General features: G+C 47.8%; 4 protein-coding genes across 4 annotated transcripts; 1 reads left to right on the plus strand and 3 right to left on the minus strand.

The window, feature by feature from the left end:
• Nucleotides 1-998: 998 nt before the first annotated feature.
• On the minus strand, nt 999-3,365 carry GLAREA_08882 (FabD/lysophospholipase-like protein; the record flags this gene model as incomplete). Its single annotated transcript, XM_008077843.1, has 3 exons — nt 999-1,842; nt 1,892-2,372; nt 2,423-3,365. The coding sequence occupies 3 exons, from the start codon at nt 3,363-3,365 to the stop codon at nt 999-1,001; spliced, it is 2,268 nt and encodes a 755-aa protein (XP_008076034.1).
• A 742-nt stretch (nt 3,366-4,107) lies between these two features.
• On the minus strand, nt 4,108-5,031 carry GLAREA_08883 (P-loop containing nucleoside triphosphate hydrolase; the record flags this gene model as incomplete). Its single annotated transcript, XM_008077844.1, has 6 exons — nt 4,108-4,148; nt 4,198-4,497; nt 4,563-4,628; nt 4,693-4,732; nt 4,787-4,932; nt 5,013-5,031. 6 exons carry the CDS (start codon nt 5,029-5,031, stop codon nt 4,108-4,110), a joined length of 612 nt encoding a protein of 203 aa, XP_008076035.1.
• A 1,004-nt stretch (nt 5,032-6,035) lies between these two features.
• GLAREA_08884 (uncharacterized protein) lies at nt 6,036-8,399 on the minus strand (the record flags this gene model as incomplete). Its single annotated transcript, XM_008077845.1, has 1 exon — nt 6,036-8,399. The coding sequence occupies one exon, from the start codon at nt 8,397-8,399 to the stop codon at nt 6,036-6,038; it is 2,364 nt and encodes a 787-aa protein (XP_008076036.1).
• Nucleotides 8,400-12,408: 4,009 nt separating this feature from the next.
• On the plus strand, nt 12,409-13,195 carry GLAREA_08885 (Epsilon subunit of F1F0-ATP synthase N-terminal; the record flags this gene model as incomplete). The annotated part of the gene is made up of 5 exons (XM_008077846.1): nt 12,409-12,510; nt 12,569-12,598; nt 12,725-12,878; nt 12,934-13,112; nt 13,163-13,195. 5 exons carry the CDS (start codon nt 12,409-12,411, stop codon nt 13,193-13,195), a joined length of 498 nt encoding a protein of 165 aa, XP_008076037.1.
• Nucleotides 13,196-13,378: the final 183 nt, after the last annotated feature.

Consider the following 13,378-nt stretch of genomic DNA (forward strand, 5'->3'; position numbering starts at 1 on the left):
ATTTATACATTTCAAGTACCAAGAGAGAAAAAGCTCAGCTCCCTTATCAATCCCTAGTATAAATTGCCGACTGAGGTTACGGTATGGGTAAGTTCATCTAAACTTTCGATTACTTCTTAACATCGATCTCTTAACCCCAAAACAAAAGACATAGCCAGGCCATTTAATTCATCAATTTAGCCATTCTACAATTAGTGGAAATGGGGAAACAAATGTACACTTCCCTCTTCCCATCCCCCGACAACTTACCAGCAAACCAAATCACCAACCTAAGCATATGGATGCAAGATCATATAACAATAAACATGATCAACACCCCGGCATTTCATTGATGACAAGGATATAATAAGACATAGCTATTCGAACGACGAGCTCCGTAGTCTTTTTCTTCTCATATCTCCAGCGTTAAAGACGTTATGCGAGAAAAAGCATATCAATACTATGTTTTTAGCGCCACTGTTTCTTAGATCGTTCATGGGATAAAAATATTCTGATACTGATATAGTCATCTAGCTTTTGGAAACTGGGGCAAGTACCTACTGTGTTTATAAAAAAAGAGCGTAAGAGTGAAGGACGTATTGCGTACATGAGATGGATAAGCAGAATCTAGATCACAAACCAACACAACCCTAATAAAAACCTTCAGAAGAGGCATAGAACGAGCATAGATCGATTATAAGACGAGTTTCTCTTCAAGAGAAGGAACCGCGGATTTTCACATTTTTAAAGAAGAACTTCCACCCGTCAACAATGGCATAAAGCCAACGACCGAGCGAGTAACCATTAAATAAGCTAAACAGCATAGCCATGATAGAATATTTACAATTCAATCTCTCCCCCGTCTCCTATCCCACTCTATTCCAGAAGAAAGAAAACCATGGTATCGTGACCACACCGCCAAACTCCAAATCGTAATTCAAGACCCTGCATTCTCAACCACGAGCGTTGAAATCATCACACAGAACATAAACCACATTTCTGAACAGGAATAGGAGCCTCTATTCCTCAACAACCTTACTCATAAGTAACTCCTGCTCCACCGCCGTCTCCACAGCCGTCTCATCCTCAAACTCATCCCCCGTAGTCAACGCCTCACTATCCTCGCCCGTCGCCGTCTCCCCGTCCTCGCTCTTGCGCAAAAGACTTCGAATATCATCCTCACTGATAATACTCTCGATACTGCCCCTCCGCACACCCATGCGCGTTTCCTTGCGTCCCCTCTCAACCATCCTCTCAACCTTCATCCGATTGGCGAGGAATTGCAGCTTAGGAAAAGCGGATTGCTGGCCAACATGCAGCATCCGCGCCAGCTGTTTCGGGTTCGGATCCGAGAGGATACGCCAGAAATCGCTGATGACGGAGCGTGGCCAGATGGTGATGGTGCCTGAGAACTGCTGGAGCCAGATCTCGGACCAGTCTTGCCCGAGAGGGCGAGGGAGGAGCTCGAGATGGCGGAGGACTTTGAGCCATTTGTTGAGGTCGAGTTTGAGGTATTGTTCGGTGGCGGAGCCGAGGAAGCCGCCCCGCCAGCCGCGGCCACGACGGTGGGTGACGGGTTGGCCAACGGAGCCGCGAGAGGAGAAGAAGAAGAGGTTGATGTGGGGGTTGACTTGGGAGACGATGCTGAAGTTGACGTTGAAGTGGAGGTTGAGGGCTTTGAGGGGAATGTCGGTTCGGAGGGAGCCGTCTTTCCATTTGTGGCCGAATGAGTAGGGTACTATTGTGCCAGTAGAAGTCTTCATCATTAGGACGACTGGGTTTAGAATGCCAGGTACAGCGGCGGAAGCTAGAACAGCTGACCAAATTACACAGTCAGGAGCTGTCAGGTAGTTGGTGAGAATACTAAGAGAATGTCAGTATCATATGAAGACGGAATTTGGGGTTAATATACGTTGGAGAGTGAGGATCAGCCGGGACACAAGAAATATTCAAGATCCTCCCTGTCCTCTCATATGCTTCCTTGAAAGTCATACTTCCTCGACTAAACCAACTACATTTCTTAGCCCACTCCAAAGAATCGAAGCGAGCACCAGTCTTCCACCATCGAGGTCCCCAGACCCTAAATGGTTCCGAACAAGCATTGATTCGACCTGCTAGTGCTGGAACAAGAAGTTTCTTCAGTTCGTCATTAGTTCGAGTGGCGACCAATGCAGCAACAAGTGCTCCACCAGAAGTGCCTGTGATGACTTCTGGGAGTAAATCGGCGTCGAGAAGAGCTTTTACTACTCCGAAATGGTAGTATGCAAATGAAGCGCCACCTGAGAGGCAGAGTGCTGTGCGACCAAAATTGGTATGCACACGCTTGAAGAGCGTTCGCTTCTCCTCAACAGTTAGCAGAGTGGTTTCAACAAGTAGCTGAACGGCTTTCTCGACTGCACAGTGATTAGTATCCATCCAAATAGTGTTAGATAACAGAGCATACCTTCATCAATGAACTGCTGAACCAGATTCTTCGTCCCATAATAAGTCTGAGAATACAGCCTTGAGTTCTCAATGCCCACAAAATTGCTCTTCACACATGCTTCCACCAAAATCTTCAAATCATCAATCGCCTTCTTCTTTGACACTCCTGATGTTGCACCTCCTCTCTCTCTCCCATCTAGATCACTAACAACCCTTCTACTTATCTTCTTCAACTGATCAACCACCCGCTTCACAGTCTTACTATCATAATATGCAAAAGTATCATCCTCCCTCCACTTATCATTTCCAAGATACCGATCCAAGTCCTTCGCTCTGCGTACCCAATCATTATAATTCTCCGCCTCCTGCAACCTCTTTCTCAGCCGTTCTCTCGTTCCACGCCACGCAACAAAATGCTCATAGAGCCATATATACGTCCTCGTAGCCAGGTAACTGATTGCCAGGCCAACAACCCAAGCCCCAACAATCAACAGAAAGGGCCATTTCAGCAACGCATACAGATACCCCTCCCTCGTCTCATCCCTACTCCTCCTCGGCTTCCGCCGTCTGACCTTCGCCTTCCCCTCATTCTTCTCTTTACTCCTCCTCCAATTCCGCCGTGGAGGGTTGACAGGCGCCCAATCATTCTGCGCCGTGATGAAGATGCTTTCCCGTCGATTCGGGTTTCGGTTCGTGTCGCCGTACCGCTCGCTATGGGCATCCGTGACAATACTGGCGATACTAGGTCTGCGTGTTCCATCGGGACTCTTTAAATCACTGTTGGCAGTGCTGGGGAGGTCATCGGTGCTGGGACTTTGTTCTGGTGCGGAGAGTGCGTTGGCGAATGCGATTACATCTTCGTACGATAGGAATTCGTGCTCGAAATCTGGGAGGAGCGATGCGTCGTAGCCCTCCTCGCTATATGGCTCTGGCCCGTCCGTAGATTTTGCTAGATCTGCCATGGCGAGCTCGAGGTGCTGTGTTCAAGCTATGTGGTCTTTGCAATAGGTGGATAAGAGCGCTAGATTGGCCGCCTTCTTCTCAGCAATAACTAATAATGTGCACTTTGTTACCGCTCTGAATAACGCTTGAGGGAAGGCATATCAGCGGTGGCTTCTTGTAATTTTATACGCGACGTGTTGGCGCGCTGCGAAGAATGGAAGATAGCTTTGGAATGTAGTGCTAAAGTGGTGGTTAGAACCGTTGAGCTCCAAACCGAGACCAGGTGCCTCGTATGACGTCGCTCTCCCCCATGACAAGCAAAAATGATGCGAATTCGAACTCTATTATTTATTGCACTTGACTTTCCCAATTCACAGATCATGAGAATCAAATACTGATATCTTTAAATTTTGAAGTTCTACGGTTGTTGAAGAATCGGAGGATATTGTCAACCCCCGAAGACAGGGCGCAAAAGAATGTGACTTCAAATTCAAGATCCAAATATAGCATCATAAACAAACATCCAAGGCAAAGTTAAAATTCTTAATCGCGAAAATATGCAGGGTACAATTATGTCTGGCTTGATCCAGGCCGTTACGGATAACTCCCCCATAATGGCCCACAGGAAAGACATTGCCAAAAGCACAATCGAAAATCAACCTGTGTACTCCGCCCATCGTGACATTGCCCCTCCGTGGAGAGGCGCTTGCTTGTCTTGTTTCGTGGTCATTTCTCTCTCACGAATTGTATCTCCCTTATCATTTACACGTATTGTGACAACCATCTAATACCCTCACCGTAACCTAGGTTATGTTAGTAGCTGGTCTGAATACAAACACTGATGTCACATACCTTGTCGCATAACGACCGAGCACATGAAAACCTCGATAGGTCTGATACCCTCGAGAGGGACTTTGCCCTTTCCAGTAGTTTGATATAGACCGAGTTGGTGTCTTAATTCATCTTCGCTGACCGCATCTGGGTGGTCGATCTTGTTTCCCAACACAACGAATGGTACCTTAGACAGTTCCTCCATGCTCAAAAGGGCATCTAACTCGGTCTTGGATTCGATCAGACGTTCGTGGTCTTTCGCATCGACAAGGAAAACGATGCCAGACACCTCGGGGAAGTAATCCTTCCAAAGACGACGTGCTACTAGGTGTGAGCCATTTTCCACGCCTTCGCCCGTGTTCTGATATCATCAGGACAGCGCATACCTTGTTGATGTCCACCTAAATCGAAAGTTGTGAACTTAACATTACCGATGGCAAGCTCTTCGGATGCTATCTAGCCATCAGTACACATGCTCCATTTGACACAGAGCCGCAGCAGACGGTTATTACTGACTTGGATGTAATGTTGGCTGAAGAATCGCAACTCGGTCATTCTAGAAAAGCCAGAATGTCAGTCGTGGTCTTTTGTCCTTGATCGTGTGTTACACAGCGATGGCATTCGAGTAGCCTCCTGGATCACAACCACCCACCTTTAACATGTGCAATAACGTCGTTTTTCCAGCATTATCGAGCCCGAGAAAGAGGAGTTTCGCATGCTTGTTCAAAAGCCCGAGGGAGGCAAGAGTATCCCAAACTGGTAGAAAAAGGGCAAGTCAGCATGCTGGAATTCTTGCCCGTGGGAGAATTTATGGTAGGCTGTAGTGGTATACTTACACCAGTTGACAATCCACATGGTGGCTATAGTATTATCGAGTATTGAAGGTTCGGTTTCTGGTTGCGCAAGCGGGAGTAGTGTGAATAATTATTATTTCTTGGATATCCACCTCAACAAGCAAGATACGGAGTGTCAATCTGGCGTCGATGATTACGCTAGTAACTGAATGCCTTGGGTTCAAGGCAGAACATTTTCTTTCGTCACCCCCAAGCAGCTACAAATAGAACACATGTTTCCTCATGCAATTCGGGGCTGTGGTTTTTCAATCGCATACTTATTTTAATCTTTAGTGTCTTCTTCTGTTGCTACTATTCTCTAACGGCTAAATCCGCTTCTGTAAACTAAGACCTAGGATATAGTTTCTCTGCTCGTTAAACACATGTGATACTTGGCTACTTGTCTACAATCTACAAAAAAAGACTAATTTTGATATTTCTCAACTAATAACTCTCATGTGTCTAATTAACGGTTTCCAAAGCACCCTAACACAAAGATTACCACACTATTAGCGATGACTCCAGTCTCTTACACCGTACACAATCAGACACAGCAGGGATTCACGAAACTGCAAGTGTAAAACGTAATTTGTGTAATTTATGATAAGATTCTTCTGTTATATGACATAAGAAACTCATGGTATTCTGGTATCAGAATGGTAGTAGGATTGCCACGGATCCATTCAGAACCCTTAGTCGCGACTCCTCCACATAATATGAATATAGGATATGATTCCACTGAAAGCCGCTAATGCTGCCGACGCTATGCTAATGCTCCCCGGGCCCAAATGATGGCCACGATAATATAAGACTGGCGAAACAATCCGTACGTAAGGAGATCGATGCTCGCAGAGTGCTGATGCCCAATATGTTGTTCTGGATAAATAGGACAAAAGTGGTATATACAAACGACCACATCCTGTCAATCGGGTAGAATATTGGATGGGTAAAAGAAAAGAAGTATGTACAAAAGAATTGAAAGATTTGAATCGAGGACATTCTCGTTTGGCGATTCTTCCATCAAATTTAAGCGGACATCATATACGGGTCCGTGACGCCAGTTTTGCCGGCCATGAGGAGCCCAAGCTCACGCATACGCTCGGCGCCTTTGCCAGGTTGAGGCTTACGCTCCGCATGACCTTTTTGTTTCCGGTTACAGTGTTTCTGTAGGAATTTCTCTTTGCGACGTTGACGCTTTCGTTCAAGCCCTTTGACGATATCGATAGCTCCACGGACGTGTCCATCTGGACCATCACTGTTGTCATACGCGTTACCAGCTGCGGCCTCAATACGGGAAGCCTTGTACTGGCGGCCAAAGATATTTGGTGCGCGTGGGAGAGACTTAGTGTGGGTGAGCCCCGGTCGGGATGCCAATGACATAAATGATACGACACCGTTGGTCGATTGCATAGGCGTTACAGCTGGCGATTGAATGGTTCGCGCTGGAGGTGGAGAACGCATACACCTTGGGGATTGTCCAAACAGCTTCCGTGGAGGAGGTGACCGGTGGCGTTGTTTTGGCGGTGGTGGAGAATGATGCCGGCGAGGTGGAGGAGGAGAGTGAAGTCGGCGAGCTGGGGGAGGAGAATGGAGTCTACGAGTTGGCGCAGGTGAGTGAGCTCTTCTGGGTGAGACGATTGGCGACTTTCGGCGGGTGGTTGTTGGCCGACTCCGTCCCTTTTTCTCGCTGTCAGACTCCTCAAAGTTCCCGTGAAGCCAAACATGTTCGTCACTATCCTCTCCAGCTGCGACGATATCGTCGTCATCCTCTTCGTCAAAATCCGAAGTCGGGAAGCTAGGATCAATGTCCTGAGGCGTTTGCTTGTGCTTCGCATTCTCACGTGCTTTCATGCATGCGATGTATGCATTTTCCATCGGCCTATCTTCGTCGAGCGTCCCACAGACAAAGTCGGTACTATCCGGTAATTCAGGAGTTCCAGGTCTGATCTTCATCGGGCGACGACGTGGGCGTCTCAATGACTTGGGACCAAGCTTGGAGTCGATGAAGCTCACGGAATCAATGGAAGATGCAGATGCAGCTCGATGTGCTGATGGGCGGTAGGTTGAAGGCTCTCCAGTTTGGATGTGTGGGATATTGCGTCCTGGAGTCCAGAAAGCAAATTCTCCTTCAACATCACTATCATCAGAATCTGCAAAGCCTGCTTCATTGTCGGTCTCATTTCCGTCAGAAGCATCCTCATCTTCATCATCGTCGTCTTCGTCTTCGTATTCCTCTTCTTCATCATCTTCGTCCTCATCCTCGTCATCCTCGGAATAATTGACGACTTCATCTTCGTCGTCATCGTCGTCATCATCTTCTTCCATCGCCTCTTCTTCAGCCTCGTTGCCCAATTTCCGTATAGCATTCTCCATCTTCAAAGTATCGTTAATGGTCATCTTCTTGGAAGTGACCTTGACCTCTTCACGGATCCAGTCATCTTCCTGCGGCTCATCACTAGCAAACTCATGGAATCGAGTAGCCTCGGATGACTGGAAGGTATTCTCATTGGCGATAATGCATTTAGGCTTTGCTCTCGTGATGGTTGGGCTTGGCGGTCCTCGTTTTGACATGGTAAGGGAATCCCGACGTGGTCGCGGCGGAGACTGAGGAAGCGAGCGTGGGGATTTTCTGGGAATAGATGGTGACCGAGAGCTAAGTCTTTTTGATATGTCGCTTGACTTTTCAACGGCTGGCTCAGCTTTAGATTTATCATCTTTTACCGACGGTTTCCCTCCAGCGCACATGAAAGTAATTCTTCTTGGTTTAGGCGGTTGTATTGCGGGAGCAGTAGTAAGAGCCGGGGCAGGCGTTGCCTCTTTCTTTCCACCACAGACAAAACTGATACATCTTTTCCGAGGGATTTCAGGACGAACTGGAGCAGTTGGTGAAACACTGACAACATCCTTATGGACAACGCTGTCGGATGTATCTTTTACTACCACGGCAGCGACTGAAGTGGGAGGAGGGATGGCCTTCTTCCCCAAGGAGTACGGTGCGAAGCTGGCATATAAAGCGCCTGGTGGGGGTGGGCTTGGTGTATTCGTCCGTGCGGGACTCGTAAGACCTCCATCACTGGTGAGCTCAGCAGTCGAAGCCATGCTGGCATTGCTAATCATTGAACGACGACGAGAAAGATCCGTTGCGACGTGTATCTCTGGTTTGTCTGCGTCCGTCTCAGGACCTCTCAATAGTGCCTTGGTAAGGAGGGATTCCTTGCGGTCCATCTTCCCACGAACGGCAGACTTGTGGAAATCAGACTGAGGTTTTTCAAAGGAAATATGGTGATCCGGTGGTTCATCGACCTCTGCAGCCGGTTCGTCGTCCGTCACTGCATCTGTATTGGCGGCGGCCGTTTGTGACCGCCAGTTGAAGAAATCCTGTAGACCCATCTCGAAATGTAAGAGGTGTCGCAAGAGTAATTAAGTAAAACGAGTCGTAAATTAAATGTATCTACTGTCGATTCGATCCCAATTAAATCCGGGAGGTATCGTCGAGCTGGGTGGTCGTCACAGCAAGTGGCGTGGACCGATGTATTCGTATTGTGAAATGGATCGCGACGCGGTCCGGAAAGAAGTTGCAAAACTGCAAATTATCTCGAGCACTAGGAATATCGAGATCGATTAATATGCGGCAATAATCGAAAGGATTGATCGTTGCTGTGAAATTTCGACCTGCTGGAGGTCAAGTCGAACCTGTCTGGTCGAGGCGTCCCTAGGGACCGTATTGCTATAATTGAGACGACATGTTGTAGAGGTAAGGTGCTATCCAAATTTACTTCGCAGAAGCAGAAAGGACGGATGTTGGACTGAGGTCCAAGACTTTCGCGGATAGTTGAGTCGTCGTTGCAAGCGCTTAGACTATGTTGTGTTGGTGATCTTGGTGGTTGATCTTTACTGCGGATGTGAGGATGACGTTAAATGCGCAGAGACAGGCTGTAATGGGGGTTTGCGAAGAGCGCAAGATTCACAGTCGGACGAATGCGAATGTATAGGATTGGAGGACAATCCGTTTAGTCAGACACAGCTGCTTGGCTGAGTGTTCGACGTAGCCAGGAAGTACAGGAGCACTTGGCCACGCCCGGTTGACGGCACGTTGAAATTCTTGTTGGCTGGGTTTTTGCGCGACTGAAGGTCGAGGGCCCACGTTCCTTTTGTGGTTTTGTTCGCCAGGAGCTGGGCGAAGGACAGGTGGGACTGGGCGCGCAGCAAAGAGGGGAGAATAATGTGTTGTGTAAGCGGCTGTGAGTTGGGAGGATGGGTGTGACCGTACGAGGTTGCGGTACGAGGGCGGAAGAAGAGGAATGAAGAGGGAAGGAGGATGGGTTGGTGGGTGGGCGGTGGTCGAAGTGGTTGTGGTGGTGAATAATGGGAATTTGATGGGTGGGCAGTGGGCGGTGGGCGGTGGGTGTTGGGTGCTGCGAGAAGCGGTGCGAGAGAGGGCTTGATGAGCAAAAGCTTGTCCGAATTTGGGGGTGCACCAGCGCCTTCGAATCGCGACTGTTGCGTCCGGCGAATAAGTGGATTTTCCCAGATGAGATGAGCCAGAAAGAGGGCCGAACAGAGACTCGACGGCCAACAAAGCCCTGAAAGACGCACGTCTGCAAGCAAGAGAAAATTCTACCGCAGGTTCCCATACTCTCTAACGTTACCGTGAAGCCACCCATTTTACTGTCCAATAATTCATTTCATCACGAACAGCGATTTGCACTTGCCGACCTATCCCCTTTCCAGCCTTTTGTTTCCATTGTTTCCCAGTCTCACCGCACAATACATTTCGCCCCAACGACTCACTCGGTCCCACACATATCATGCAGATTTTGCCAGCAAATAATCGGGCATTTCACCGCCGGAAATCACCATGAGTGATGAATTATGGTTGCGGCGCTTGTGGTGTCTCTTAGGTCTTTGACTAATAAGTTACCAATAGTTTACACACCTTACCTTGTACTGTTTACTTTGTACCTCTCGGGATTCGAGGAATTCAAGGCTGACGACCGTTTTTGCGTTCTCTTGTGCTTCCGGAATAATCGATCATTTGTCGTCGAGCCCATCTTCTCTGCATTTTCCGAACCTCTCTTTTCGTCGGCACCGCAGGAGCGTAAGCCTTCACCTGTTAATACGGCCTTTTCTTCCTCAGAAGAGCACATGTGAGCATTCGGTGTTTATTTCCATTGGCATTTCTGATGCGACTCGCGGCTACGCCAAAAATACAACACCCGCTCTCTGAGTGCCGTGATCATCTCTTGCTTGGCCAAACCCTGAAAGTCAATCATATGTGCCAAGTAGCACCAAAACACCTGCATCGATGCGGGGTCCTTCTCGAAACATGTCTCTTTTCCGTGGGGGCAATCTCATGGAAGGCCCGTCCAAGCGAGACACGAAGGAGGACGACACGTTATGCCTCCTATTCAGGATATGCCATGCTCCGTGTACTGCGACATGAATTTCCCAAGACTTTTATATGAGGACAACGCAATTGCCGTAGAGCGTTGTTTATTACGGTTGTATACGATACTTGCCGGTGCTTAGCACATCTTTCTATCTATCCCACCACCATCAGCTGGAGAGCTTCGGAGAGTAACACAGCTCTCGACGGAATATTCACGTTGCTGGCTCTGCTCTAACCAAGCTGCCGGTTTTGGTGTATCAATACAAAATGACGAGTCCTTTTGTGTCCAAATTCAAAGTTGTCACACGGGTAAGCGAGAGGCTATCTATGGGTAGCTATTAAAAAGGCCCGCGATGCTTGATGTAACGACGTAGCTCCCCTGCTTGGTGTTGTACATCCTACTACCACCGCTTGACGATGGCTTCCTCGAGAGTTTACAATGTAGGCATCGAGCCACTCATAGACTCGCTTCAACAACCAAGTGCGTAGTGACACCATCGAAGCATTTTGAAGCGGTCCGTACCAGCAGCCACAGGCTCAATACGACAAGGACATAGCTTTGAGCTGAGATGTCGTTGCAGCTTCAAATCTTTCATCCTTACCGCCAAATGCACCCCACATTCTTCAGGATTCAACCCCTCTTTCGTCCTGATATATCGCAATATTCTTCCTCTCGCCCATGGGGATGCAGTAGCCGACCAAAGAAGGAGCCAATTGCATTCTGGCTTGAACCAACAATCATGACATTCAAGTTATGGTCTACATTACCAGATGTGAGATGGCGTATTGGACGCGCTCCTGATGATAGCCACACGAGTTTTCAGCGCTGAAAAGCTGAGTGAGACGGTGTAATATCATATCAGTTCGAAAGGCATGTCAGACTGCTGACTTTCAACTCTTCCAACTACGAGCTACGACTCTTCCCATTCTCTGTCCGTGTCGAACATGAAGCCCATCTTCGGATACACTCCACAGGTTGTACTGCGCCCGTTGACAGGTGTAGAAACCCCTCCAATGCACACGGCCTGCAAGTTCACATCGGGTTCACTGCATATGCACGACAATGAATGTGCTAACCAGCACGTTGTTATGAGGTGCATCGACTTCATCTCCTTCTAGCGTACGTCCGCGTTGAGGGATTAATGATTTCCAGTCGATTTTTCTGGAAGTGGAGGGCGTCATCTAAACCACATCGTGGGTTCGTATGGTGCCGAAGATTCACGACTTACCGTCATGAACTCGCTTAATTCATAAGTGGGATCTCGAGTTGAACATTTAGGAAACAAGTTGTTGGTGCTAAAGAAGATGACGGTCGGCTTGAGAGATCTCTGGAATAGCTTCCTATGAGTATCCCCTAGCTACAAAGAGCGGAATTAACAATCATCTTGAGAGGAAGATGCCGAATCAATTTCGCATCGTTGATATACCGATCCGAAAGCCATGGCACACTTTGTAGTAGATTAGCTTACTGCTCGGAACACTTAGGCTGTGTATGACATATTGTTGATGATTTGAAGCTAGAAAGTTTTAGTAAGGGCATTCTAGAAATCGGAACTTTTTCAACATGACATGCTCGTAGAATTTGTCAGACGAAGGATGCAAATATTCCAGTGTGGTGTGATCAATCCATTTCATCGTCGACCTCGGGATTTCAGAGTGTGGCTCAGCTCATATTTTGCCAAACTGTGGCGCAATGTTATTGTGGAAACGTGTCAGCTGACTTCTATACAGTAAGTCAAAGAGACCAACAATGGCATGTCACGCGTTTATCATATATTCTCAAGTATCAAATGCCCTCTTTCCCTTTGATGTTAGGTATTCCATAAAATATGGCTTTAAATTATCTGGGCATGGTTAAAACTTTGTAAGCGTTCAATGAAGTTGTGCTTGAGCACGTGAACCCAGAAGCTAGCCATATCCGCTTAGCTCCGGGAAACCAATCCTAACCGCAAGAAAGCTCTCCTCGAGGCAGTCAACAACGCCAATTGTCAATTGATACCCCAACACATCATGAACTCCCTACGTATTGCCCGTACGGCTCTGCGAGCGCGTCCTGCAGCTATCAGGGCCCCATTACAGCGTAGAGGATATGCTGAAGCCGTGTCGGATAAGGTCGGTTGTCTCGCGGAAGAATTTGCTGGGAGCGTCTGGATACTAACTCCTGTCGTAGATCAAGTTGAGTTTGGCTCTACCACATCAGGTACGTTCGATACGCGAGTAAGGCTGAGGATGGATGGGAAGGGCGATTGGATGGGCAGGGCGGGTGACGTGGCAGATTGCTTGAGGAAGTTGGGCAAAAGCATAAGGATTAACAGGTTATCAACAGTCCGTCTACAAGTCGCAAGATGTCGTCCAAGTCAACATCCCAGCCGAATCCGGAGAGATGGGTGTTCTCGCAAACCACGTTCCATCAATTGAGCAGTTGAAGCCAGGACTCGTAGAGGTTATTGAGGAGAGCGGTGGAAGCAAGCAGTTTTTCTGTACGATTGTCCTCACTCAGAGAGCGCAAGAGCTTTGCTAATTGAACGGAATCAGTGTCTGGAGGCTTTGCTATCGTTCAGCCAAACTCGGAATTGAGCATTAATGCTGTGGAAGGGTTCCCATTAGAGGATTTCAGCGCCGACGCTGTCCGATCACAAATCTCAGAGGCACAGAAAATCGTTGGTGGAAGTGGAAGTGAGCAAGACATTGCTGAGGCGAAGATTGAGCTCGAGGTATGTTGCATAGCCGGTTTTCCAAACCTTACACTAACAAGATTCATTAGGTTCTTGAGAGCTTGCAAGCTGCTTTGAAGTAAAGCATTTTCTGCTTGTATTAGAGAGCGGTTAACTTTAGAAGCAGAAGCCATGTATATCATTGTGTCGTAAATGCATCCTTTGAATGAGCTCTTATTGTCTACTAACCTATCTTCATTTCTCGGGTTGCTCTTTCCTTATTGGCTTCTTTGGAACAAGGAGCGCTAACCATGTCAATTTCCCTT

The sequence above is a fragment of the Glarea lozoyensis genome (assembly GCF_000409485.1).
Source record: "Glarea lozoyensis ATCC 20868 chromosome Unknown GLAREA1, whole genome shotgun sequence".
Lineage (NCBI taxonomy): Eukaryota > Fungi > Ascomycota > Leotiomycetes > Helotiales > Helotiaceae > Glarea > Glarea lozoyensis.